The sequence below is a fragment of the Dinoponera quadriceps genome, unplaced genomic scaffold (assembly GCF_001313825.1).
Source record: "Dinoponera quadriceps isolate SergipeBrazil2010 unplaced genomic scaffold, ASM131382v1 scaffold894, whole genome shotgun sequence".
Classification (NCBI taxonomy): Eukaryota; Metazoa; Arthropoda; class Insecta; order Hymenoptera; family Formicidae; genus Dinoponera; species Dinoponera quadriceps.
The window spans coordinates 183,742-210,581 of NW_014555181.1; the positions used below are offsets into that span (position 1 = coordinate 183,742).

At 36.7% G+C, this 26,840-nt stretch overlaps 4 protein-coding genes and 2 pseudogenes across 16 annotated transcripts; 3 read left to right on the forward strand and 3 right to left on the reverse strand.

Annotated features, from left to right (window-relative positions):
- Nucleotides 1-10: 10 nt before the first annotated feature.
- Nucleotides 11-3,091, reverse strand: LOC106743190 (rhodopsin). Its single transcript, XM_014616782.1, has 6 exons — nucleotides 2,906-3,091; nucleotides 2,126-2,458; nucleotides 1,814-2,061; nucleotides 1,483-1,741; nucleotides 878-1,044; nucleotides 11-664 (listed from the first exon to the last, which is right to left on the reverse strand). Exons 2-6 carry the CDS (start codon nucleotides 2,456-2,458, stop codon nucleotides 535-537), a joined length of 1,137 nt encoding a protein of 378 aa, XP_014472268.1. The 5' UTR covers nucleotides 2,906-3,091; the 3' UTR covers nucleotides 11-534.
- A 686-nt stretch (nucleotides 3,092-3,777) lies between these two features.
- LOC106743196 (DNA replication complex GINS protein SLD5) lies at nucleotides 3,778-4,830 on the forward strand. Its single transcript, XM_014616802.1, has 2 exons — nucleotides 3,778-4,086; nucleotides 4,148-4,830. Exon 2 carries the CDS (start codon nucleotides 4,150-4,152, stop codon nucleotides 4,804-4,806), a length of 657 nt encoding a protein of 218 aa, XP_014472288.1. The 5' UTR covers nucleotides 3,778-4,086; nucleotides 4,148-4,149; the 3' UTR covers nucleotides 4,807-4,830.
- Nucleotides 4,831-5,518: 688 nt separating this feature from the next.
- Nucleotides 5,519-18,320, reverse strand: LOC106743193 (multidrug resistance-associated protein 4-like). 6 transcript variants are annotated; one of them, XM_014616788.1, is made up of 19 exons: nucleotides 18,232-18,320; nucleotides 17,231-17,341; nucleotides 16,472-16,606; nucleotides 16,209-16,413; nucleotides 15,828-16,050; nucleotides 15,606-15,762; nucleotides 15,277-15,526; nucleotides 14,405-14,596; nucleotides 13,530-13,580; nucleotides 13,294-13,442; nucleotides 12,144-12,327; nucleotides 11,526-11,875; nucleotides 10,721-10,919; nucleotides 10,437-10,647; nucleotides 9,591-9,821; nucleotides 7,515-7,745; nucleotides 7,133-7,434; nucleotides 6,340-6,987; nucleotides 5,519-5,605 (listed from the first exon to the last, which is right to left on the reverse strand). In XM_014616788.1, the coding sequence occupies exons 1-19, from the start codon at nucleotides 18,303-18,305 to the stop codon at nucleotides 5,576-5,578; spliced, it is 3,933 nt and encodes a 1,310-aa protein (XP_014472274.1). In that variant the 5' UTR covers nucleotides 18,306-18,320; the 3' UTR covers nucleotides 5,519-5,575. The 6 variants fall into 6 exon arrangements, with proteins under 6 accessions (XP_014472274.1, XP_014472273.1, XP_014472277.1 ...); XM_014616787.1 differs by having other exon boundaries at nucleotides 13,294-13,580; XM_014616791.1 differs by lacking the exon at nucleotides 14,405-14,596 and having other exon boundaries at nucleotides 13,294-13,580.
- LOC106743194 (zinc finger protein DZIP1L) lies at nucleotides 18,082-24,378 on the forward strand. 8 transcript variants are annotated; one of them, XM_014616797.1, is made up of 9 exons: nucleotides 18,082-18,370; nucleotides 19,186-19,282; nucleotides 19,469-19,616; nucleotides 19,708-20,075; nucleotides 20,252-20,602; nucleotides 20,684-20,800; nucleotides 20,880-22,059; nucleotides 22,724-23,433; nucleotides 23,874-24,378. In XM_014616797.1, the coding sequence occupies exons 3-9, from the start codon at nucleotides 19,496-19,498 to the stop codon at nucleotides 24,183-24,185; spliced, it is 3,159 nt and encodes a 1,052-aa protein (XP_014472283.1). In that variant the 5' UTR covers nucleotides 18,082-18,370; nucleotides 19,186-19,282; nucleotides 19,469-19,495; the 3' UTR covers nucleotides 24,186-24,378. The 8 variants fall into 8 exon arrangements, with proteins under 8 accessions (XP_014472283.1, XP_014472284.1, XP_014472281.1 ...); XM_014616798.1 differs by having other exon boundaries at nucleotides 18,083-18,370; nucleotides 19,186-19,439; nucleotides 19,551-19,616; XM_014616801.1 differs by lacking the exon at nucleotides 19,469-19,616 and having other exon boundaries at nucleotides 18,084-18,370; nucleotides 19,708-19,775; nucleotides 19,847-20,075.
- Nucleotides 24,379-25,070: 692 nt separating this feature from the next.
- On the forward strand, nucleotides 25,071-25,793 carry LOC106743178 (annotated as a pseudogene).
- Nucleotides 25,794-25,988: 195 nt separating this feature from the next.
- Nucleotides 25,989-26,603, reverse strand: LOC106743179 (annotated as a pseudogene).
- Between the last annotated feature and the right edge of the window lie 237 nt (nucleotides 26,604-26,840).

Genomic DNA, 26,840 nt, shown 5'->3' on the forward strand with positions numbered 1-26,840 from the left:
CTTGCAGAAATATGATTGCTTGCGGAATTTATTTAGTTTTAAAAAATTTATTACATAAATACGACATTACTGTCAACTTGGTTTACAACAACATGCATAGTAATAGGTACCCGATAATCTGTTTATTCCATTTATTTCCAAGTGTATTACGTTGTCTCCGAGAAATAAAATTCACGAATTAAGTTATGAATCACCGAGAATTCACGTTCAGCGAAATTGTACGATGATTCATAGAACTGTTTGACAGTAATTCAACAGATGGAACGCAACCCCAATTTTTTTGCTGTTAAATGACCCCGCTTGGATTACACAGTGAATCACGCGCGTTTGTCTCACAGTGATATAGTATCATGATTGCGTGCGTTCTTTCGCCGTAATGATTCTTTTCGCGCGAGATATTCATTGCCGTATACTATTTACAACTGCCGTGATTCTCCTTTTGTGACGAGAATGTGATACTACATGTCACGGTGGCGTTTATCTAACGAGTTTATTGTATCGTTGAGAAACAGATGTACGTAATGCATCGTAGCTTTATGCGGCAGACTTTTCGCCCTCCGTGACCGTGGTGGTCGTAGACGTCGCGTCCGCACCGGGCGCCGTTTCGGAGGTACACGCCAGAGACGGGAACCTCTGGAAAAGAGCGGCCCGGTACTTGGGATGGCTGAAATCATAGGAGAAAAAAGATCGGTAATGACATGTACATTTCTGAGTTAAATAAGTCTCTATACACGGCCATTTTCGAAATTTTTCGTACTTTGCTAAAGGACTCTTTTGTTGATTGAATATGATAGCACGTAGATATACTTTATAATATTTGTTTCTTTCTGTGCTTTATGTTTTCTTAAACAAGATTTTTAAGAATTCATCGACCCACCTGATACCGTATACGATTGGATTGTATACGGCGTTGGCTTTCGCGAAGAGTGAGCCCCAGATCGTGAAGAGCGGGCTGATTTTCGTCGTCTCGAAGATGCCCGCGTAATTGATGACCAGATATGGAGTCCACGCCATGAACCACAGAGAGATGGTCATAAGAGCTACCTGTGTGTAATAACATTAAAGCAACTGTAGTATATAGGAGAGAATTAATTTACGTTATTGTCCTTATATTAGGGGTACATAATCAAATATTACACTCTTATTCTCATCAGTTTGTGTAGCGTATTTTTTTTCCAGAAAATTATTATCAATGTTTGCCGGTATCTAGATAAAATTATCCAAATAATTATATCCGGATGGATAGATATCTTTATCTGGATATTCATCTTAGACGTCGTCTAAAAATTATCCGAAATGATGGTCCATATTCTGAGCTCACTTTCCAATAAAATGAATGAAATGAATAATATAAACCTATGCGTTTGAAATACTTGATTATTTGTAAGTACTCCTAATAACATATAATCAATAAGAATTCCGATCTCATTTGATGAGAACTAATCTGTTAAATAGGTAGGAATGGCCGAGTCAACAACTTGCCTTCGCCAGTTTGCATTCGGCGCTGGTGTTTTGGTTCTCGGCCGATCGTAAAGACGCGACGTTCATCTTTTTCGCTTGCTCGCGCATGTTCTTCTCATGAGCGGCGACGGCCTGGATGATGAAGAAGTAGCTGTAGATGATGAGGAACAGCGGTAAAAAGTAGACAAAGATGCTGTATATCAGGATGTACGATCTGGATAACATGTCTTTGTTCAGGTAGTCGGTGCCGCAGGCGGTCATATTACCTTCGGGCACGTAGCTACGAAATACACATCGTATTATAAACCTCCAACAATTCAGCAATAATTCTCGATACTACTTTCCCTCTCACCGGTTCCAGCCGAACAACGGGGCTAACGTCCAGGCCAACGCAAAGAACCAAAGAGCAAATATGCGAAGGAGGGCGCCGTTGACAGACATTGGCTTAGCGGACAAGCCTTTGACTATTACGTTGTACCTGTCGAATGCGATCATCGTCATCGTCCAAATGGAGCCACATCCGAACAGGGAGCCCGCCAATCCGTACATTTCACAGAAGAAGGGTCCTAATACCCACGTCTCGTAATAGCAATTGATCACCTATATGCGAAAGAATATCTAAATTGATGAAGTGAATCTCCCAACAGAAGTGAGTGTAACGCACCATAGCCGGTGACATGGCCACCATCATGAGGAAGTCGGAAATGGCGAGATTGACGACGAGCAGGTTGCTCGGAGTACGCAAGCTCTTGGTAGTGGTAAATATATATATAACCATGCCGTTACCAATGATGGATATTACACCGAGGACGCCGATTACGAAACCGAGCAGCCCGTGCCACAGCGGATTCATCGGTGGGAATTGGTACCAATGGGAGTCGACCATATGCAGCATCTCCGGTGGCACCTTGTCCACCACCGTCTGGTTACCAAATCCGCCGCCTCCTCCTTGGGCTGCCCATGTGTAGGCTGCATGGCTTGGCCCGGCTGATAACATCTGCCACAATTTTTCTGTTATGTCAACTTATTTTCTTTGCTGCTCCAATGATGATTTATGTCGACCGATTTTAAAAGCATTTCAGGAGAAAGAAACTGTGTAGCCTACACAGCAAAGGAACGAACCTTGCAAAGTATAGCTATTTTCTAATTATATCGTTTTATCAAATTTACAGTTGTGTAAGTTACAAGATAAATTACAAAATTATTATTACAAATATATGTAATTTTAATTCTTTAGAAATGTAAGAACATTTGGAAACTCAATGATTGAAATAAGAAAACAATTTAGCTTTTTACGTGACAATGAATATAAGATTTAATGAAGATAAATTTAATATAGTCCGTTCGACATATGTGGAATAATCTGACTTAGATTTCTCATGTTTCTTTTTACATATATGTGACAAGATGATGAACGTTCGTGAAATTCGACGCTACTTCTCACCTTCGTGCTACTTGGAGAAAATCGTTGTGACGAACGAACTAATCCAAATACACCGAATTGTTATTGCCGTGGGTTTTCGCGATCTTTTCTGTGGAACTTCTGCAAGAGGATTCCCTGTTCGGTCCACTTTGTTGTATGCGGCTCAGACTGATTGCGACGATGAGTTGCGCTTAAATATGCATCGCATTCTCGTCTTACGTCTTCACGGCGATATATACGACGGAACTAAGTCGCCAAACAGTCTTAAAAAGTTTCTATTAAATTACACAGGATTTAGGAATACCTTGGCGTACCTTGAGTGGCTCATACACAGAAACCTTACGAGGCATCGAAGACACTCGCGAAAATTCGAGTCTAAAGTTTTGATCGAGACGATCAAACGATCATACTGGATCTTATCGTCATGATTTATCGCAAATTGTCTAATTTTTATAAAATTATGATATTAAGCGTGTAGATCGTAAAATAACACCTCGGTTATTATGTTTAAATTTAAAACTTAGAAGCCATTTTAACGAACGACAGACCCGGAAAAAAAGATATGAAATTTATGTTTTAAACACATTCTGTGAATTAATTTGCTCAAAGTGCTTAATCACATTTAGTTATCTATTTATGTATACAAAATAGTTTCACGTGTGGAACAGTTAACGTGCTAATTTATGGTCTCACTTTGATAGGATTTATTTTATTACGAACAATTTTGTATGATACATCATTCTGTTACGATTTCATAAATTAATTATAAAATGTAATTTTCTATCTCTCTTTCTATTTTTACCGGACAGCCGGATATTTCATACCTACGTATGTACAATGATGTATAAATGTAAAGAGAGAAGAATGACGCGCATGTAGACAAGAATACGTATACATATGTGTTTTTCATCCACAGTAATTGCACCAAATGAAAAAAAAAAAATTATCGCCAAAAAGCGAAATAGTTCAAAAGTGGATGCAGATGGCGTATCGCAAACGTGGCGCCGCTCTCAGGTTCCCTCAGGTACTTTCAGCTGTTGTAGATTCTTGAAAAGAAATATTACTTCGTGTAAAAAAAAGAGGGAAATAGGATTAATGCAAGCCAATTCAGCTATAAAGACAGGCCTCTTATCTGATGGATCAACGACACTGTGATGATTAACATCGACGATAAATCTTCTCAAAGAGGATCAATAAATTTGGTACGTGTAACAATATTTCATGCACCCTCTCTCGCATTATTGACGGCAACGTTCTCAATAGTTATGGAGGAGAGTCTCGAGGAGAGTCTGGTGGGCGAGGTGGAGGACGATGTTGGCGGTGAGCTGACGGCGCAGGACGCGCTGCAGGCGATTGAGAACGCCTGGATGAACGAGAAATTCGCGCCGGAAATTCTGCCGCATCAGTCGAACCTCGTAGATTGCATGCTGCAGCAAATCGCGCACATGGAGAGGAACGTTAAGAGGTTAGATCGGAGCGATCTGCGTGCGCTGGTGCACCGTATGGAGGTTGATCGCATCAGGTATGTGATCTCGAGTTACCTGCGCACACGCCTGGAGAAAATTGAGCGCTACACTTTGCATATCTTGTCGGAAGAAGCGAATCGCGGTGAAGATGAGTGCTACTTGACGCCGGGCGAGCTGCGCTTCGCCAAGGAGTTTCTCACCAGCATGGAGACGCTTTTCAAGACGGTGGCGTTGCAGCATATGCCGCCAAATTTCCAGCGTTTCGAGGTGAATAAATTCACTGTTAAGCCGAACATGCAAGCGCATGTGTTTCTGCGCGCAAATCAGCCGGTTACCGGTGTCGTTCTACCTGGTGTGCTCAACGAAGAGATAGACTTCGAGGCTGGTTCGCAGCACATCATTCAGTATAGCGCGGTCGCACACTTGGTCAAGTCTGGTGTAGTGCAGTTGATTTGATCGGAAAGAATGGGGTGAAAAGTAGTGATTTTTCTTCTATGGAACAATATATCACTTTATTTGTATATATTACAAAATCAAAATAATCATTGCCGAGAGGAGAATCTGGCAGTTCTCTTTTTCATGTGACGTTTCTATAAAAACTGATACAAAATACTAGCAATTAACTGATACTAGCTATTCATTTTTTGTACTTGCTTTCTGTATAATTACTAACTTTGACGTATTGTTGTATAAAATATATGATTTGTAAAATTACGATGAAGATAGCTCGGTTGTAAAGTAGCATTTTTTAAATTCTTGATAGAAACGTGTTGCCTTTTGACTACACAAGTATACAAGAACAAAATAAGTTCAAGTATCCTTTTTTTTCTTTTTCAAGTAAGTACTTAGTAAGTACTAAAGTTTGAGGTTAAGGATTATCATCACTGAGAAGTTTTTCAGATATAAAATCTTAGCTTCTTAACTTGAATAAATCAAATTAACACGTTCGCTCCTCGGACACATTTCCTTCTACCAAGCCGCCAGACGTGCTCTGCGCTTTATTCGCAAGCCAATGGTTCAAATTAACGTGCTTATACTACGGATTAACTTGTGCTTGGCACTAGCAGGTCGATAATTGTATATTCGTGGTTGGCTTGTGATGTATCAACTGCGAGTATCCTCGTAGTTGGCAGCGAACGTATTAAATAGGAAAAATTGGAACTATAAATTTGATCGTTGACATACTGAAATATTGCTTATTTTTCTAATCTACTCACTAAAAAAGTCACGTAAAGCCATGCTGTTGCTCGTATACCTGTAAAAATCAGATGCAAAAATTGAACAATACTTTTCCAATCATACAGAGTGACTGAAAAAAGAAAAGAAGAAATACATGCAAATCAATATTGTTAAAATCAAAAATCCCGGAAAAAGAACTATATAAATCAAGCATTTTGTGTTTTTGCCATGTGTTCTCAGCTTGTCAGCTTTTTAATAAACGTTGACTGACCGAGCGATGACGAAGAAATTTCGAATTCCCGATGCTGTTTCAAGACACACTTTCTAAATTTCCTGGAATGAAATCTCTCATCGCGTGACTTTTGTGCTATTTTTTTCACTTATACAGAATGAATTCTCCACTCTCTGAATCTCGTGTGAATATTTTTACTTGATATTGAAGAGTGATATGTAAAACTACACAATTTTCAGCCTTACACATAAGACCCATAAGATGAAAAATCGCACAAGTAATTCTAATTGATGACAATTGATTATAAAGGCTTTCAATTGTAACGGTTTCATGTGTACATACATAAGGATCATATAATCTTCGATCTCGAAGGAATGATACACGAATTCCATCCGTTACTACATACAATCGATTGGAAATATTTAATCGATTGATGAAACAGTCGTTCGTATGAAGTGAAAATCCACTGGAGTTCCTTTCGAGCGGCGGTCGATTTTCACTCGATAGCAGCGGAAATACCTTACCACTTACTTTGTGAGTTTCACTCTGGGAAATTTAGAAACATCACAGCCATTTACCTCTTGCGCGTGCTGCCTGAGCCGCTCGGCCATAGACTTCCCACTTTCCTGAACCATGCTGCTAAAGTAACTCCGATTGTTCTGCAGCAAGATGTACGGATGATCGAATTCAATCGCTCGGCCGTGATTCATCACCAGCACTTTGTCGCTATCTATTATGGTGTTCAATCGGTGCGCTATCGTCAATACCGTACAGGCCTTGAATTTCTTCCTGATCGTATTCTGTACGAGCGCGTCCGTCTTAGGGTCCACGTTCGCGGTAGCTTCGTCTAGCACGAGTATCTTGTTGTCCTGTAGAATCGCGCGCGCTAAGCAAACCAGTTGCCGTTGGCCGACGCTGAAGTTACTACCGCCCTGTTGAACGCAATAGTCCAACGAGTCCATCGACTCTTTCAGTTCTACCTCCTTCAAAGCGGCCCACAGATCGGTGTCGTTGAATTTGTTAAAGGGATCGAGATTCTCGCGCAATGTGGCGGAGAAGAGTACCGGATCTTGCGGTATTATAGAGATCTTGTTCCTCAAATCGTGCAGGCCGATTTTCTTCGTGTTTACGTTGTCGATGTAAATGGCACCGTCGAGTTTCGCCATATTAAACAGAGCAGAGATGAGAGACGATTTCCCGGCACCGGTGCGTCCCACTATACCGACCTGGAGAAGCAGACAAAGCAGAATTTTCTTTGAGGGCTTGACGCAGTCCTTTATTAGCCCGGATCTACAATATGTATAGTAAGCGTCTTTATACAGTCTCTTGTTCTATAAAGCAATAAAATGTAATTAATATCTCCATAATTACCTTCATGCCGGGTTCAATGACAAAACTTAAAGACTTGAGGACGGATGAATTCGACTCAGAATATCGAAGATAAACACGATCGAATTTAATTTCTCCTTTGGATGGCCAATTACTGGATGGTTTGTCTGCAGGATTACTCTCGAATGGGCCCTCTTTCTCGAGCTCGGTAAACTGCAATATTCTCTCCACACTCGTCATTTGAGTGATCATCTCGGCCATTTGACGCAATCCGTATTGTAGCATACCGCATAAAATGAGCACTTGTGAAATAGCTAGACCGACATTCCCGGCGAAAGTGTTGTCTGAAATGTGAAGAGGCTCGTAATACAGATATTGATGTGTCGATCGACTAATTTTACAGACAATAAATATTGACATTCACCATCATTGAGCGCGACGAAACTGTATGTGACGACAGCGACAAAACAAATGGAGACTATGTCCAACGTTAAACCAAACGCCACACCAGTCATGACAGACAGCGAGTAAATACTGGTGTGGAGATCTTGGTGTTCGTCAAATTGTTTGCGAACCATCTCCTGAGCACCGGCGGAGCGTATTGTCGTCAAGCCTGACAAAGTGGAATTGACGTGCGAAAAGACAGGACTTTTGGCTGAAAATTGATCGATATCGCAAGTTTTTCTCTCTGAAGAAAACATGAATTCCAATCGAGAGAATGAAAAAGTTTACTTTCTTCAAGGTATTTCCTTGATATATAAAAAACCAATTACGAAATTTCTCGTTTATTTATCAAAGCTCAAGCGCGCAAAGACTGGTCACGAGTTTTCTCTTATAATATATATATACAGGGTGTCCCAGACCACCCATCTCACCCGATTTTTTCGTAAACGCGACATTTTAAAGAAAAATGTTTCAGACAAAAGTTTTGTGACATCGAGGGGCACATAAGATGGTGTCATTGGTTTGACCTTGGATAGTCGTTTGAAGATCACATGAAGGTCACCTTTAATTTCTTAAATGGAAACCCCCATTTTTCAATGCATATTCTTGTAGCTTACCTCGAGACCTTTCCAAAACGCTATAATGAAATGTTTTTTTAATCAGTACTTTTCGAGTTATGAGGATTGGAAGTTACGGTACCGCCGGCATTAGCATTACCCAAGGTGGAGGTTGCACGGTCGGATTTACACCTCTTTGTGTGTTTGTGTGTTTGTGTGTGTGAATGTGTGTGTGTCAACTTGTTTTCATGGAAAATTCGCCAGATCGTGCTGCGACTAATTCCAGAATCTCTTTCTGTACGTCTTAATGAATGGCAGGGATGCAATTGAGCGGATGCAAGAATCTCCGGCATCCTTTCATCTCTAACTTGGCGTCGAATTTGTCTACCTTTATTGTGATCCGGTTGAAGAATACCTTTATTGGTAATTCGGTTAGCTAAGCGAGAAAAAACTTTGTACGAATGAGGAGCGCGATCTGGGTATCGTTCTCGCCACAATCTTGCAGCTGCTCTAAATTGATCATCACATTCACCTAAAATAAGCATCATATCACAAGCTTCCGCGTTTGAATACGACATGGCTGGTAAATGAGAATTTTGTTACACCTTACGTGACAGTATCAGACATGTCATACATCACGACTGGGTAATGCTAATGCCGGCGGTACCGTAACTTTCAATCCTCATAACTCGAAAAGTACTGATTAAAAAAATATTTCATTATAGCGTTTTGGAAAGCTCTCGAGGTAAGCTACAAGAATATGCATTGAAAAATGGGGGTTTCCATTTAAGAAATTAAAGGTGACCTTCACGTGATCTTCAAACGACTATCCAAGGTCAAACCAATGACACCATCTTATGTGCCCCTCGAAGTCACAAAACTTTTGTCTGAAACATTTTTCTTTAAAATGTCGCGTTTACGAAAAAATCAGGTGAGACGGGTGGTCTGGGACACCCTGTATATATACATGCACAGGGTAAACCATTTTGTTCAATATATGCGAATATCTCCAAAAAGAGAAGTTTTTTTCAAAAAAATGTTTCAAACAAAAATTTTATGGCTTCGAGGAGGAAGATGACGGCATTATCAATTTAATCGTGAAAGATGGCAAGATTTCATCATTCATGTTTTTCAAATGGAAGTCGATTTTTCTCGAAATAAAACTTGTAGCTGGCAATGAATACATTTTTTTTTTATTGGATCATTTTTCACCGAGTTGCAGCACATTCCAAAGTTTATATATAATGAATTTATACGTAATTTTTATTGCCGTTAAAACGACCAATATATCGTTCTCGTCATACCGTACATCATACGCACAAGAAGCAATAGCCCAAGTCGTCAAGTCACCCTTAATGAGAAATGAAAAGGGAAAATCTCAACTTGTATTTTGAGAACTTGGAAAAACGAGAAAATCTCGCGATTAGTCTTTTATATGTTAATATTTCTCTCTTCATGATAACTTGATATTTCTTAATATAATAAAAAGGGAAGCTTACCGTTTCCTTCCAACCGTTTTAACTTTTGCGCCGTTGGCACGTATACATTTCTTACCATGCCAAATAGAAATCCCATGATGATTACAGCAAATATGATCCACCAGTTGATAATGAGCACTTGCACCAAAATTCCTATCATAACCGCGAATATTTGAATGGCTTCTATCATGGCTCTAGGCATGGATTCGTCCACGGCACCGATGTCCTTCGAGAAACGATTCAGAATTCGACCTGAAAAGAGAATACAGTTGCGCGTTAAGGAGTAGTACTCTCGCTGTTACGCTGTCTTCCTTGTTTAATGTTACGTAAGATGCAAGAAAACGCATGCCAAAATTTTTGCGTTATACTTTCAAATAAAACGATGTATCCACAAAATATGACATTTCTGTGATCGATTCAGCAAATTTATAAAATTAGACGAATACTCTTTTCTTTTATTCGAACGATCAATAAGTAGTTGGAAAATTAATTTAATTTTAATTAATTTTGGTAAGCTTAGTTTTGTGATTATTACTTCTGATTGGTACATTGTTCCTAGATTTGCAGAGGATCTAAAAGAATACTCCAATCATATACAATAATTACAAAACGTTTAGTAAACTACCTTTTCTGCTGTTGAACGCAGGCAATGTTTTGATAGCTGTAAACGATACGCGTGGAGCAATGCGACAGCCAATCGCGGAAAAGAGGCGTCAATGTTTCAATTCGAGCTTTTACGCCTTTTTTACCAGAAACAGTTTGATAATGCGAACATAGGAAGAAAATGTTCGCTGTCACACATATATGTGACTTTCTCGTGAGAAATTATTGCGTTGGTGCAGCGAATGTGTTCGCGAGCGTGCTTACCAGCAGGATTATTATCGAAGAATGACATTGGCGCCTTGAGCAAACACGAGAACATCAAGTTGTGTAGATTCTTGCTGGCGTTCATGCATATCCGATAGAAGATCAGATTGCGCGACGTTGTCATGACGATACTCATGACGATGAACATTCCGTAAATCCACAAGGCTGTATCCGGATTGTAGTAGTACGTATCCCTATCTATAATTTTGGTCTAAATGAAGTAAGAAATGAGTGATGATAGCATGATCGTGTCACAAAGTAATGGAATAGGAGGTACTACTAACGGCATTGTTAACTGAAGTGAGGTTTTGCGTGTCATCTGTTGAATAGTTTGTTTGCGTCATAGCGGTCGTTGAGAAATCGCCAAGTTCGTCATACAGTTTGTTGTCTATTTGTCTGCTCGATGCCGAGGGGATTGCAAAGCTGTCGTTCATCAGACCTTCCTTGCGCATCGCCTTGATGCGCAACTCCTCTTGTTTCGTCCTGTATCGTGAGATTTATTTAAGATTCTTGCGTTTAATGACATCAGAAGCGAGAGGAGCCAATAAGAGCTCAAAATTTTTACGAAATACAAGTTGAAGTGATGAAAAGAAATAAAATGAGAATTTTGGTCGATCGAGCACATTTGTAAAAATATTTGGAAAAGTTTCTTACCAAAAAGAAAAGTTGCATGTCATGTTAAAGAGGTTGTCAAGCAAAATGAATTTGATGATGAATTAAGAGAAATTACGTATGTATTGAAATATAATATTATCCAACTACTCGTGCAAAATTAGAGAAAGACTGTTCAGGAGCTGAGAACTAAAGTCGAGACGCTTCACGACACAGCCTTACAACCTCAACTTTATCTATTGATTGCTGTTAGAGTAGGAAAGAATATTTTGCAAATGTGCTCGATCGATCACATTTTATGGATATATCCTTTTAACATATTTTGTAAGATTTTTTGTTCGGTCCTAACGTTATCCAAAAAAAAAAAAAAAAAAAAAAACGCGAGATCTTAATATTAATCGTAGTCATGTGTTTAATATCGTCCTAGAATTATTTAACATCAATTTGTAGGAGTAAAATCTCCTGGGAAAAGCTTACCAATAGCCGACCCAATAGTCACAGCCGCTGCTACCGATTTGCCCCACGATTGTGAGAAAGAAGAAAATAATAATCGCGACGATTGAGTCGCCGCTGCGCAAATACTTCCAATACACTGATCTCGACATGCTTCCTTTGGCTAAGAGCTCTTCGGTCTCTCGAGGCTCCTCTTTTTCCGTGTCTTCCGCGTCGATGATGCTATTCAGAGTTGTTGCTTCGAGTGTTGGATTCAAATCAACTTTTGCCATTTCCGTACCCTCCGTAGTGGTTTCTTTTCGCGCTAATATTTCGAGGAAGTTCGTGTGATTCTCTTGAAGGCCCGCGAACGTGCCCTCATCCTCGATTTGGCCCTTTTAAAATAGTTCACATAGTTAATTTTCGCACGTTCTACAACTATTTCATATTATTACTAAACTAGTAGTATAACAATATGCAATAAAATATAAATAAAAAATATATATAAATAATATATGGTAATAGTAAACTTTCGTTTTTGATTGATCTATACTTTTCATCAAATCTGAAAGTATGCACGATCCAAGAACTTATTATTAAGAGTTCAGTAAACGATAGTGCCTATTGTACTACTGTTACGAACAACTGTGACGTTTTACATACGTTATTCAAAATGATGATGTAATCGCATTGCTTTAGATATTGTAATTGATGAGTAACGAGGATTCTCGTTTTATCTCGTAAATAGTCACTTATACACTCGTCGAACAAATGCCTGCCAACGTGCGTATCAACGGCCGATAAAGGATCATCGAATAGATAGATGTCAGTGTTTCTGTAGATGGATCTGTATAAGATAATAAAAAATAGATGCAAATATTAAAATTAATAGAAAAATAAGAATCGGTGGTATCGACAATAGAAATACTTAGTTCCCCTCCTCGCCGGTTAATCCAACCCATCTTCTTTTCCTGAATAAAAGTTATAACTGTTTATACAAATTCGAAATTACGCCGAGAAATAACAATTTTACCTGACGAAGAAATAAAAGTACAACTTTTGTTAACGAGGAAAGGATGAGTCCTTCCGTTAGCTATCCATCGCAGCTATCGAAAGTATGACTGAAAAATCACTTGTATATCATCATTCTTACATCAAACTATATATCCTTCCGATTGAGAATAGAGAATTGAAGTTTTTCAAGCTTCTTTCGTTCATTCAATTTTTTAATAAACAATGAGCGACGGCTAAAACTTGAACCTTACTCAGGAGCCCTATGCATCAGGGCCAAAGTCATCGGATCTCCTATTGCCGATATTTACGAAAAATGTTATAGCGAAAGCCATTATAGCATTTTATAACCAAAGGAAAAATATTAACGCCTCCCTGTCCTCATTTATTATGCCCCCCGCTTCTATATCTTTTATTTATGGAATTTTTAAGTCTATTGTTAAAACATTTATTATATGTTTCTTAGCAAAGTAAAAGTCTATTTATTCGTACACTCCTTGGAGAAATGATATAAAATTGAAGAAAATTTAGAAAAAAAAAAGGAAAGATAAAATATTCTCTATCTGTTAGACAGATAGACGTCTACGAACGTTCAAGTAGGTATGTACACCTTATGTTACACCTTAATGTTATAATATTAGGATTATTTGTATGTTCAAGTTATTACTTGAATCAAGTTATTACTTGATTTTCAGAGCATTACACGTGTTGTACGTATAAGATTGAAACCATAAGGAAATGTTATAAGGCATATTGTGTGAGGCACTTGAGAATGTCAGTCTGAATCTATCTCAAGATTTACCTTGCCAAATTAATTCTCGCGCGTTGTCCACCGCTGAGCGCTGTGCCTCTATCACCAACCAAGGTCTTATCGCCATACGGTAGTTGTTTGAAATCCTTCGTTAGGGCACACACTTGAACGATCTTCTGATACTTGTCTTTATCATAAGTCTGCCCAAACAAGATATTATTTCGCACCGAGCCTGCGAATAACCAAGTTTCTTGACTCACGTACGATATCCTGCCGTTTACATGTACCTGGCCGTGCGATGGCTTTAGTTCGCCTAAAATTGCTTGTAGAAAAGAGCTCTGAAAATATGAAAGTATGATGCATGACATATTTTACTTCAAATATTTGACTTCGCGAGTAAAAGTCTATTTATTCGTACACTCCTTGGAGAAATGATATAAAATTGAAGAAAATTTAGAAAAAAAAAGGAAAGATAAAATATTCTCTATCCGTTAGACAGATAGACTGATACTTGTGGATCAGCGCAATGAGCAGAACTTGAGCAGAATCTGAGCTTTTCTTGCCGCGAAGATTCATTAGATATCGCGCTCTTGTTTACAACATACTACGATGATCCTCTAAACGTTATATAACTACTACTAATACGCGTCACGTAATGTTCTTTTTCTTGCACATATAATTTGGCTACATTGATCGTACATATAGATCTTACGTAAACGCGATATAAGTGCGATGAATGTGCATTTTGCTATTCTGTCTTACTGTAATCTGATGAGAAAATCTAACGTATGTAAAAAAAATTCATTTTTACCAACTTTTCTTTTCTCTAATTTAATTGAGAAAAATACAAGTGTTCTTTGAAATTTTCCTGGTTAGAACATATACGTACAACAGCAAGCATTTCTATATCAGGTATAAATATTTACGCTGACCGTAGAGATGTTAATTTTGAAATTTTTCCTCGTTTTCGTCACACGTTATCGAGCAATGCTTCAATTTAATTTCGCGCACGTATTATCCAAAAATCACTTATCATTCTGCTCAGCCGACATGAACTGAAAGAAAGTCGGTATTTTGCTTTCAACTCCCTTTAAGAGCAGTCAGTTCGCTGGGTCGCAAAACTAAGCAATAAAAAATATAACGAAGGCTTATCCATCTATACCTTTCCAGCGCCAACGGCACCGACGATGGCGTATAGTTTGCCGGCTTCGATTTGGATGTTAATATTATGCAATGTATTTACAATCGCGTTACTCGTCCACGAAGCGCTGACACCTTTCATCGCAATGCTCGCTTCTTTGTTGCTCAACAATGAATGCGCCGACGGCACGTTTTCGTCCAACAACAGGAAATTCTGGATTGGGGTCATAGGAAAAGTTACACAGGCGTTGCTGCTATTAGAATGACATTTCGATAAAATGATTTCAACAAAATATACTTCGTATAAACAACTGTTGGAATATCCGGAGGAGAATATTCTGCTAAATATATAAATAAAAATGTTGAAAATTATATTTCAACGTAAGAGAGGTCTTATTTGCTGCCACAAATAGCGTTTTCATCATATCGATTCCTGTATAATTGGAACTCAATAACGCGTAATCGACCAAAGTCACGTACACGTAATGCACAGATATTTAGTGGCTATCTATCGTAATTTGGTTATTTTCCATTATGTCAAGAATGATATCTGGATTCACATTATATCGCGTCAAAATATTATAGATGTGAGTTACTTTCTGTCTTATTCTTTCCTCGACCCGATGGACACCGTCGTTTTGGTGCGGTCATTAATATCGTTACTTCAGATAGTATTTTATCATTCTGCGTATTAATATCTACAGATGACTGGAATGTAAGATATACACTGGAAGTCGTCCCCTTTCTTCATTTTGAGTGTGTTATTATGAACTACCCTTTTTATCCGTTCGCGATAAAAGAGTAATGATACTTTTCGATAACTGCATTGAGGTATTTTAAACAACAATTGCGCACAACTGTACATAAATTTTGTTGTGACACTCGTTTCCTTACCTCGATACGTTTTATAGATACCGCTGCTTCGGCGGCAGAGGCAACGGCTATAGGGTAGAATATCGCCATCGTGGCTTGAAGAATATTAAAGTATTGCGCCATGGAGAATACTTTATCCGCTGATATACTGTGCCCGGTAAATACATACGCCATGATCGTAAAGTACAACGTTGTTCTTTCCGTGAACACAAAGGTGGCAAGTGTGAAACCTCTCAGGTATGATGTTAATGTGAGGACGTCGACCTCGTATCTATATGGGAAACGGGATTATTAGCGAATAAAATTGCTCCTCTATGACCGATATTAGTGAAAGAACAAGATGTACAAACTTTCGGGCGCGGCTAACCAGTTCCTGAAACGGCTTCTCCCAAGTGTAAATTTTGATAACTTGTATGCCATTGATTATCTCGGACATCAGGCGAATTCTCTCGTCGGTTTTCACGGCAATTTTTAAACGCAACTTCGATGTCCACTTGCTGATGTATCCTGTGAAATGTTCCCGCTTAACCACGATGGTTATATCCGTAACTTTATGCTCGTCCTAACCGTACCTTGAACGGGAATAGTCTGAATAGTTATGAGAAATACGCCGGCTAACGAAGCGATGCCAACATTTTGCCAGATGAGAAATGCTATTATGCTTCCTTGTATGGGCATTATCCAAATATAGTGAAGCATTATAAACAGCTGGTCAAATCTCGACATATCGTTCGACAAGAGATTAATTATTTGACCCGGGGTGATGGTAGTGGAAGATTTTGATAAGCGTAGTAACTAAAAGAAAACAAAAAAAGGAAAACAACTGAATAAATAAAAGATTCATCTTTTTTTTATATAGCACAGACGATATGTGAAATAATTTTACGTAAAAAGAAAAAAATCAGATGTATCGACTTGACGAATTAAATTATGATATCTAATTGCGAAATTACCTTTCTGTACATTAACGAGGAACTTGCTATCCTCATCCGCATTCCTATTTCCAATAAGCCTAGTTGCGAGTGATGTGTGATAAAAGCCATCAATATCGCTGCAATTATCACACCAGATGCATAGAGATACGCTTCGGTTGGCGAAGAGCTAGCTCTTGGATCGAAATGCCAAATAAGTAGGCCCAATACGTAGGGCTGTAGCACTCTATAAGAAAAAAATATTACTCAGTGATGAATGATATGGGGGGGGGGGGGNGTTTTACCTCAGGACAGTACACAAAAATAAATACCATCCTCCGTAATATAGAAACGACCAAAGAAACGTTTTTCTCAGAGCCATGAAAAATTTGGGTTTTTTGCCATTTTTCTCGGCTGTGTGTACTTCATTTTTCCAATTTCTAAAAACATTTATAAGGTGAGACAATTATCAGTTGAATCAATTATTGCCACTCTTTATTAACAATTGTACACACACACACACACACGTGTGTGTGTCCCAGAACTCAATAGATAAATTTCGTGAGCACGTAGAATGAGATGAACAAAAAAGGCCCAGGTTGATGCGAAAACGTCTATGCTTTGAGAACTTTCTACTAAACCTAATATATATATGAAGGATGTCGCAAACTGTGTTTGGTAGTTCACGTAGTGTGCAGCATCGATTGATTTCTAAAGGTAGAGTGATATAGCGAGCAGCATGTGACACACAGGATTGTGCATTGAAAAGAAACACACTTCTCTCGCTATCAGTTGATATCTATTGTTGCTGGAAGATCTTGAGAGGTAAGCTATTTTTCTTTATACAATGTTCATCGTTCTACCTTTCTTCGTACGTTCATTAGCTCAAACAAAATTATTAATTCCTTACTAACTGTTGCGAATTTTGCAAAATAGTACATAACATTTCTGCTTCGCCCGTTCTGTACACCACAGGAACCGATGTTTTGGGATATCCCATATATTCTAAATTCGTATTATTAAGTGTTTTAATGTGTTTGATGATAGAACAACAACTTATTTACTGTTCCAGTTTGTTTCCCAGAAGTTCACTAACGTCATCCGGCATAATATTATATATATTTTTCATTTCCAAATCATGATTTCTTCCGTACCAGAATAAACTGAATAACCAGCTGAAACATGTTATTAATTAATTAATAAATTTGCGAAATTAAACAATTTCTAATAACTTCCTGCTTTGTAAGTATTTTTATTCGAATTCCCAGATGAACATAACTAAATTTTAGATCCAATTTAAAATAAATCCACTTATTGTGTGGAGGTTTTTTTTTTAATGTTTTATACTCATATAATTTCGAATAAAAAAGGATTAATCCTTTCAGAAAAGTATTACTGGCTAGTCGGTATAATAAATTAATATATCCCAGTAATTTTATCACAAGTATCTAACGATTTTGAGTTTTTAAATTACAGATATATTAATAATGTAGAGTAATTAAGTAATGACGACAGTTAATAGTGATCTATTACACAACTCTAGCGAGTAATTACTGGTGTCAAGAAATTGTGTTTTCCCACTTGTCAAATATTATAAATTAATATTATAAATAATATCATAAGTGTATTCTGTAAGTAACATCCTGCTTTTTTAACAAAAATAATAAAAAACTTTTGATAATGAGAAAAATATGTATACATTTTCTCATGATTAATATGAATTGTTTTATAACAATTGTTTGTGTTTCAAAGTAACTTATTATTATTTACTTTGAAATTCACTATCTAATCTGTAATTAAAAATCTAAAAACAATAATGGCATTATTCGTCAGTTTGCGAGTATGTATATATATATATATATATATATGTTTTCAACAACATATGGTATATTATATAATGTTTCTGAACGATATAAGAATATATTATACCACATTTAAGTAACGCTATATAACGCAGAAACTTATTCTTAAACACTTTATATTTTTAGAACGTCTATAAGTCAACCAGTGACTTTGCTTATGTCCGACCTCGTGACACGCGATGTATGGACGGCGTTCGACTTACCCGAAAATCAATTTGCTCAATAGATTCGCGGATATCCGAGGATTCGGGTTGTTGAATTTCTTACTGACGTTCATCTTTTTTCACGCGGCACCACACGACGTGACGACCGGATTGTGTATCAGAATCAACTACTCCACTGGTACTGAGAAAGCTATGTTCGTGCTGTAATTGTGTCAAGTTCGTATGTGTGGTGGCGCACGCAACATGTTTCTCCGAAGGAGAATTCGAATAATTTATCGAGTTATTTCATACACCAAAATGATTTGGCGTATCGAGTCTCTTATTTGTCGACAAATGAAGGGGCAATTCGCCAAAGATGCGAGAGGGGATAGTGAGATTGACAATTGAAGTGACGAAGAATGTATAGACGTGTTATATAAGAGTCAGCTGCAATTCGTTATATCAGATATTTTTTGCTTACATCAGATAGTTTTCTCTACTACTGTATATTCGAAATTTGATTTTAATACTTTTTTTTCAATTTTGAACATAGTCATATAAAGAATTTGTTTTTGAATAATTACCAAAAGTTAAATTATTGAATCACCGACTGCGTTATGTCGCGTTGAGTCGAGAACAACAACAATGTTGAGGAATCGTGTTAAAATCCACTGAGATATTTCAGTAGGACTAATTGAAAAATGCCAAACATGTACACATATAAATATTTTTTAAGATTACACATACATACACATACGCAACTGCTATATGCGTATGTTATCATTCTTTGAACTTGGTATTATTACATCTTCATGTTTTTGCATAATATCTTTTCGTAAATAGATATTTTGCATTGTCAAAACGAATAAATTGAATGGGAAACAAATCAGATTAGTTTGTCCGAATTTCTTAAACTTTTTTACACAAGTGTTTCTATATATGTATGATTTACTTTTACGATTTGAAGCACAAATTCATAATCTCGATCGCCTTTACCTTCGAATCTCTTTTCAGATTTATTCGCGGAAAAGTGGGGGCGCTGAGAGTTTCGAGAAAGATGGCGCAGCCGACACAGACGCCGCGAGTATTGTTTATATTTACAGGTCGATAGGTGTGTTTGTACATATACTTCGTTTTGCAAATTATAATCGTTTAACTTGAAATTGTTTTTCTGTGTGAATCTCTCGTCCCGAGTTGTTATATTCATCAGTGGGAATTTCACACGGATACAATATATCGCATATATGAGCCATAAATATAAAAATAACGTACGTACAATTCAATAAGGCTCTTATAGGCGTTAGTCAATAATCCGCTCAACATAATGGCATTTTCATTCCGAGTCGGCACCAATTGGTGCCACGACTTTCCGAAATTAGCCAGGGACTCGGGGTTTTACTTTAACATGCATGGATCTAGAGTACGAGTGGATTGGAATCGTATAAGTACGTGTTGATGTTACCACACGATGTAATGCAAAGCGAGTTTCAATCATCGCGTTAATCACTAATAGATTTTTTTTTCTCTTTATTGCAGGTGCTATAGACATAGACCGAGTGATGCGTGAACGAGATTTCTCAACCATCGATGAGAACATTAACAACGTAATAGATTATTGCTTGGAAAATGAATATGACGTCAAGATTTTAGATTCTAACTTTGTCAAATTATTTAGACTAGCGCAACTGTCAGTGGAATATTTATTATATTGTAAACAATACTTAGATCACAGTGTAATAATATTAAAGGATGAGTTGAGACTAAAAATAGAACAAAATGTTGGCATGAAAAAGGAAATTACTACTTTAGAAGAAACCATAAGAAACCTGAAAGAGAAATCAAAGGAGAGGTCTAATAAATTAATTGAAGCCAGAATTGGTGATTCCACTGGAGAAATTTACAAGGTAAGATGCATAGTATTTGTGTATAATTGAGACATATATATGTATATTCATAATTCATAATTTATAGTCAACAATATATATATATATATAACAATATATATATATATATATATATTGTTGACTATAAATTATGAATTTGCAACACCTAACATTTAATTGCAAACGCCTTATACCAGTGCCCACATTGTCCGAAAACTTTTGTATCTGCTCTCTTCGTAAATGCTCATGTAGCACGTCGACATTTATACATATCAGACACGTCTACCTCTCCTCCTATGCACGAACATTATCGAGCAGAGACTGAAAAATTGCACAATGAGATAAAAACTTTGAAAGAGAGGCTCAATCAGACTGAGAGAGTAATAATGAATGAATCCGATAAATTGCTGGGCAATACGGACAGAAACTATATCAGGAATATGAGCAAAAATGAATATAAAGTTGTTACAACTGACTCGAAACAAGAGCAAAAAAAATATGAAGAAGATATCAGCAGTTTGAAGAACATGTTGTTCAATGAGATACGTGTAAGTTATATATATCTATAACTTTATATAGTTTTTTTTGTGTTTATTCTAAATTATAATAAGTAATCAATTTATTTACAGGCATTAAAAGAAAAAGAGCAGAATATAAACGAGAGTATCTTGGAAGCGAATGTGAAAACTTTCATTAGTCAGCAAGAAAAAGAGATTGAAAGTCTGAGAAGCCAACTTCTCGAAAGAGTAAGAATACAAATCTTTGTATACATATTTCTTTGAGACAAGAAGACAACTGCTACATTCATGTGAAATTATTTTCCAGTTGACTCCGAGTATAGAAAATATGCAGGTGAAATTGCAAACACAAGAGGATTATTGGAAGGCGAAACTGGAAGATATGGAAGCTCAGCATCACAGGGATATTGAAAAATTAACCACGGAATTGAAAGTGACTCAACAAGCGACTGATCGTACGAAGACTGAATATGCGTCCAAAGTGCACGACTTGGAGAGACTGTCTATGAATCAATCGAACATGCTGGTGGAACAAGGGAAGCAATTGAACAGCTTGTCACGCGAGATCAGTAATTCGCAGATACAAAATAATGACAAAACCGGAGAAAAAGTGGTGGAAAAATTTTACGAATCACCTGTGTTAGAAATAAAACGTGATAATATGGGTGATAACGAAAGTTACCGTAAGAACTTAAGCAGTACAGTAAATGGCGAGATGGTTATCAAAGACATCGAGTCCAGTCGAGAATATAGCGACACATCTAATAACAAAGATGTTGCGAATAGCCGAGATATCAGAAGGTCGATCATCAATCTTGGTAGAATTGCCGAACGTGCAAAATCCAATTCGAAAAATCTGCAGAGGTTAGAGACTATCAGAAGAACAAGAGACAAAGCGAAGTATGATATATCCAGAGAAATGGACGAAACGCAAAACCATTCAAATAGAAGTTTCAGTAGTAAAGATTCAGAAGATTTTCCTAAAAAGCATAACGTCGGAAGAATAAGAATACTGCATATGGATGATATAAGAAACAGTGAGAAATCTGAAGAATTTCTGGAGAAACATAGCGTGAGTTCCACGACGGAGTCGTCGTCAGACAACGTTACGATAAACGACGACGACGACATTACGACGATGAAACAATACGAGATGAAGATCGTGGTGCAGTCTCCTGACATAAGATCATCGTTGCAGAAAAACGCTCGCAATATGTTCGATAACCGACTGAAAGATTTAGGAATTGATCCGGAGTGGCAAGGTATACCTGCGGCAACGTTTAAACAGAAAATGGATATTGTGAAACATCAGCAGAATATTAATGCGAAGAAATTGGCGCAATATAATCGAATTAAACAGAAGATACTCGAGAACGTTCTTCGAAGGATATCGGGACAAACTGTGAACATGAAGTCCCCATTACACAAACTAGTCACACACGTTAGATCGAAGGCCGTGAAAGCGCTCAGCAGCCATATAGATAGTGGTAATTATCAGGATTTATAACTATAAATTATATAATTATAAATAATTATTATATTTTTCTTTTACGTATAATTTTGATTATATGTAGTTTACTTTCCTGCAAGAGACAAAAGTGACGCGTAACGATTAGGTGAAATAGTCCATAATTTATTATCCAACGTCATCGGTTACACTGTTCCCTGATATTGCTCTCATTGGCCGGATCATCTATTACCTTCATTGGTCGGATCGTCCGCTGATCTTGCCTTGCTGATTGGCCGGAATGTGTTTTAAAATAAAATCTTTGAGCGCTATTTTGCATCTGTTACAGGTTTAGCCAAAAATTACCAGGAAAAAAATTTCCTTATTCCCCCTATAGTATCTGCAATAAAACATAGGTGCATCGAAAGAAATCAATCTAGGCCCTTATTGGGCTTAAAACTTAAGTAGCTCAGCTAGTGGTCCTTTTCAAACTTTACAATCCTTTTATTAGAAACGTTTTTTTTTTTTCGAAAATGCATTGTTTTCAGATATTTTGGTGTCTAAGTTAAACAGTGAAACATTCGGTATAATTATTATATCTAAAAATACTACAAGTTATTATTATTTTCAATATTTAGCATTTTTAGTTTTACAAAATATTATATTTCATTTTCTGATGTAACTTCTTTTTTTCCCCCTTTCAGATGAATACGTTCGGGGAACGGGAAACACATCAAAGTTGCATCTAAAGCAGAAGATCGAGCTCCTCCCTAGAAAATATAAGGACGAAGAGACGTTTGAGGATACGACGAATCCGTTAATAAGAAACAGGCCGGATATTTACACTAGCCCGAAAGTAACACAACCGAGATTAATCGCTAATCGTTATAGAAGCGCGTATCGGAATATTTCTTCCGCCGAAAGTTCTCTCGAAAGTTCGCCAAAGAATATCAGAAAACAGATCTCGTGTACGAAGATAACGGTGTTGGATAACAGCGCGCGCAAAATAGACTCTCCGATCGGCAGGAAGGAACGGAAAATTTCGGAAGCATCGTCGAAGCTTCCGTCGGAATACGAGTCGGACAGTACGAACATCGTCGTGCAGCATGAAGATTCAGTCGTATCACCGAAGAATAATAAAAGCGTCCTAAAATCAACGAGCGGCTCGGTTAGCAGCTTGATTAAAAAGAAAGTCATATTCGATTTAGAAGATGGCGAGACAACAACTCTGCTAGGAAATAATCCCGTCAAAGAAAGCCAAGTTAATAACAGCGACTGGAACAACATCTCAAACTTCTTCGAGACGAGAAACTGTATACTGCAGAAAGAAAAGTCCATGAGTACAGGTAGCATCATACTGAAAACTTCGCAGAGTGACAAAATTGCCGAAATCTCGAAGAAGATACAGGAACAGGTGAAGGCTAGGTGAATTCTAAATATGAATAGAGAAGCGAACAGGATTGATTCGATTAGCTATCTGAATCACATAACCAGACGTCATTTTTATATTTTATTATTTATTGATTGATTATTTGAATGAAAGAAATAGATGAAACGGCAGCTTGATGAAATGACAGCTAAAAGCACATTTCTATTTCTGGTCCGACCAGGGTTTTTCAATTTTTCGTTTCATTTGTTTCTTTAATTTAAGTAATGAAACAACTCAATAAATAATTAACTATTAATATGAAATATTAAAAATTTACGCATTTATTTGACAATTCTCGGAAGAAACTAAATATTTTTCAATTCGGAGGATTGAAAAAAAAAATTGTCATTCTCACTTTCCACACTCCCTCAAGATCAGTGCAATAATAATTATCATTAAGATAATCATTTCGAATTCTCTTTCAGTTGAGCATAGTGAGGAAACCGCCGCCTGTGGGATCAGTTGAAACAATCTTCCGATCGAACTGGCAGGACTTGACTGACTATAGTGCAGAGAATCAGTTGTTAAATTCAACCAGTCTCCCGAATACAATTGCGGAAAGTCCTGTAAAAAGCTTCACGAGTCCAAAGATGAAAAATAACACGCTATTTTCACAACTCATCCCGCAAACTCTGAAAGATAAAGATCTCATTGTAGTTCAGCGCAAAAATGAATTGTCTTCGTTAAAGCATTCCGATTTAGATTCAGATATCGACGAAATATTACAGATGGAATGAGAAAATTGTATTTTATTAGTTATACGCGCTCGTGCGCGTATGTGTGCGCGCGCGAGCGTGTGAAATCTCTGTTTTAATTGCATTTTCTGCGTTTTCTTTCTTTCCTCTATTCTAAAAAACCTGAATGTATATACAACTTTACTAAATAACTGTAACTGTAAGTGTAGAAAATATAAGAAAAAGAGAAGTCGAATTAATAATAATAATAAATAATTATATTGGGTAAGTGTAAAAGATGGATTTATGATAGAAAAATGGATTAAGTAATTTTTATTACAAATGATTTGTTTATTCCATCAAACAATTGTCAGTTTTTTTTCCTTTTTTTTTATCATGTTTACATGACAATCTAAAGCCGATTTAGTAATTTTCCGACGTTATAACGACGACTGTGTTAATGTCGTATAATGTTTTACACCGATGTTATAACATCAGTTGTATTTTTGTAATAATTCCATATTTAAACATAAATTTATGATCAAAACTATAATATTGCTTCGTATAAATGTGGAATTTCTTTGTAAATTTAGATTTATGATTTACATACAGGTGAGTTGGATTGAGCTAAATTAACGAAACACATATCTTAAATATATTTGATTCTAAATAATCAAATACTAAGTGTTACACATAAAACATTGTTGGTATCTGTCGTTACAATTCTTTAAGTACAATTCAAAATATGTTTCAGCAATCGGTCAATATTTTTTCTACCATAAACCTTTTGCATGTATATTTTACTAGATCATAAGACGAAAGAAATACGTCGGTTGTTAATACACTGACGTATAACACGTTTCTAGTTTGGAGATACTTGTATTAGATTTTCGCGAAATAGTTACAATCTCAGGCATAGCCCCCATAAGAAGTTAGGAAGCTCTAGAAATGTCAATGTAAGAGACCGACACTGCCGTTCAATGTTAGAACTTAAATGTGTCAGTTTTCGTCGATAAGAGTGGATAACACAATAATAACTGATCAATAGTGGGTAAGTTAAATTTCTTAAAGTCGGTAAAATACCAGGGGTCGATAAATTCCCGATGAGCAGTAATTTGTCAGGAATTGATAAGTTTCGAAGGTCGATATGCTTCCGGGGATCGGTAAGTTACCAGAGTTGATAAGTTTCCAGGGGCGGTAAGCCTCTTTATTGCGCATCACGGAGGTAAGTGAAGTTCAAGGCCTGCAATTTTTGGATAGACCCAAGTAAGGATGGTACTTCATATTTACCCATTACATATGAACTACACTGTATTCTCGAAGCAGTAGATGTCAATGAGTTTGATTTGCGTTGGATACGAAGATCTAAGTACTTTGTGTAATCTCATAAATCTCAAGTGGCTTAGCATCAAGAATTGCAAAAATATCGACTACTGGGGCTTAGACGAAATATCAGCAGAGCTTCCGGAGTTACTTGACATCTCAGGCTGTGAAAAAATCACTGAGAGAGGATTGGAGGCACCTTATATAATGTTCAATCAGAAGAAATTGATTGTTACAAATTGCAACAAATCTGCTGCGTCAGAGCTAACTTGTATGATGTTAGAAGGTTGTATGTCTGGCTTGACTTGTGAGAATCTGTGGAAATATCAAAAAAGTAATGTTAATTGAGAGTCACTTTTAGTAAGATTACAATTTGCAGTAAATATTTCGCAGAAAGACTCACCTCTATTTATATATATTATATACTATTTGTGTCATTTCAACTTCGCTGTAAATCAACTATTATTACTTGAATATTAAATAAAACATTAGGTAGTAAAAAGTAACACAAGTAAGTAGTAAAAGTAATTTTTTTTCAAGATATTAACTTCTTACCAATTTATTTTACTTTCGATGTTTCTTCATAAAATGTAATTCAGCTGAATTTATAATATCATGTATCAAATCATTTTCATTGTTACAAACAAATTTAATATGTACTAAAAAAGATGATATTTCATCCAAATGTGCTTGCAATTTATTACCTCCTGCACGTTTTCTTTTACAAAAGATAAACATATGTGTCGCTTTATACTCTTCTTAAGATCAAGAACTGTCGTATCATGTGGTGAAAGCCATGGTGAAGCAAAAATTATATATATTATAAAATAATATATTAGGAAGATTGATCAATTCAAACAGACCAAGATATATTTCATAAAATCATAAATTATTATAAAGATCATTACCACAACTACAAGTGTTGGCAATTCTACGTGATTTAAGAATAAGGTTGGAGTTTGTCCTTGTGCAAATGCAATTTGTGATGTCAAAGTTCTTTCATCATAACAATTGAGGATAATCCAAAGCGAAGTGCATCAATAACATTGTCAATTGCTACCTTAGTCAGTCCTATCAATTCTTGATGACTTATTCGTGTATAGTTTCAGACCTTGCTTTATCAGGATACAATTCTTGTCAAGTATCTCTTATTGCATCCTATAATTATGAGTTTTCCGCAATATTATAAGGTTTACGATGCTTATTTATTTATCTCTGTTTCCCAGGTAAAATATTTTAGGTATGTTAACAAAGTTATTCACTGTCTTTTAACACATTGACAGCCGGCGACCTAAGAGACATTTAAAGCCTGAGCGCCGGCCTTATTCGCTTGTTTCTGATCACTGAATAGCCAAAAGAAATATTTAAAACATTATATATTTTCGTAAAATAGTA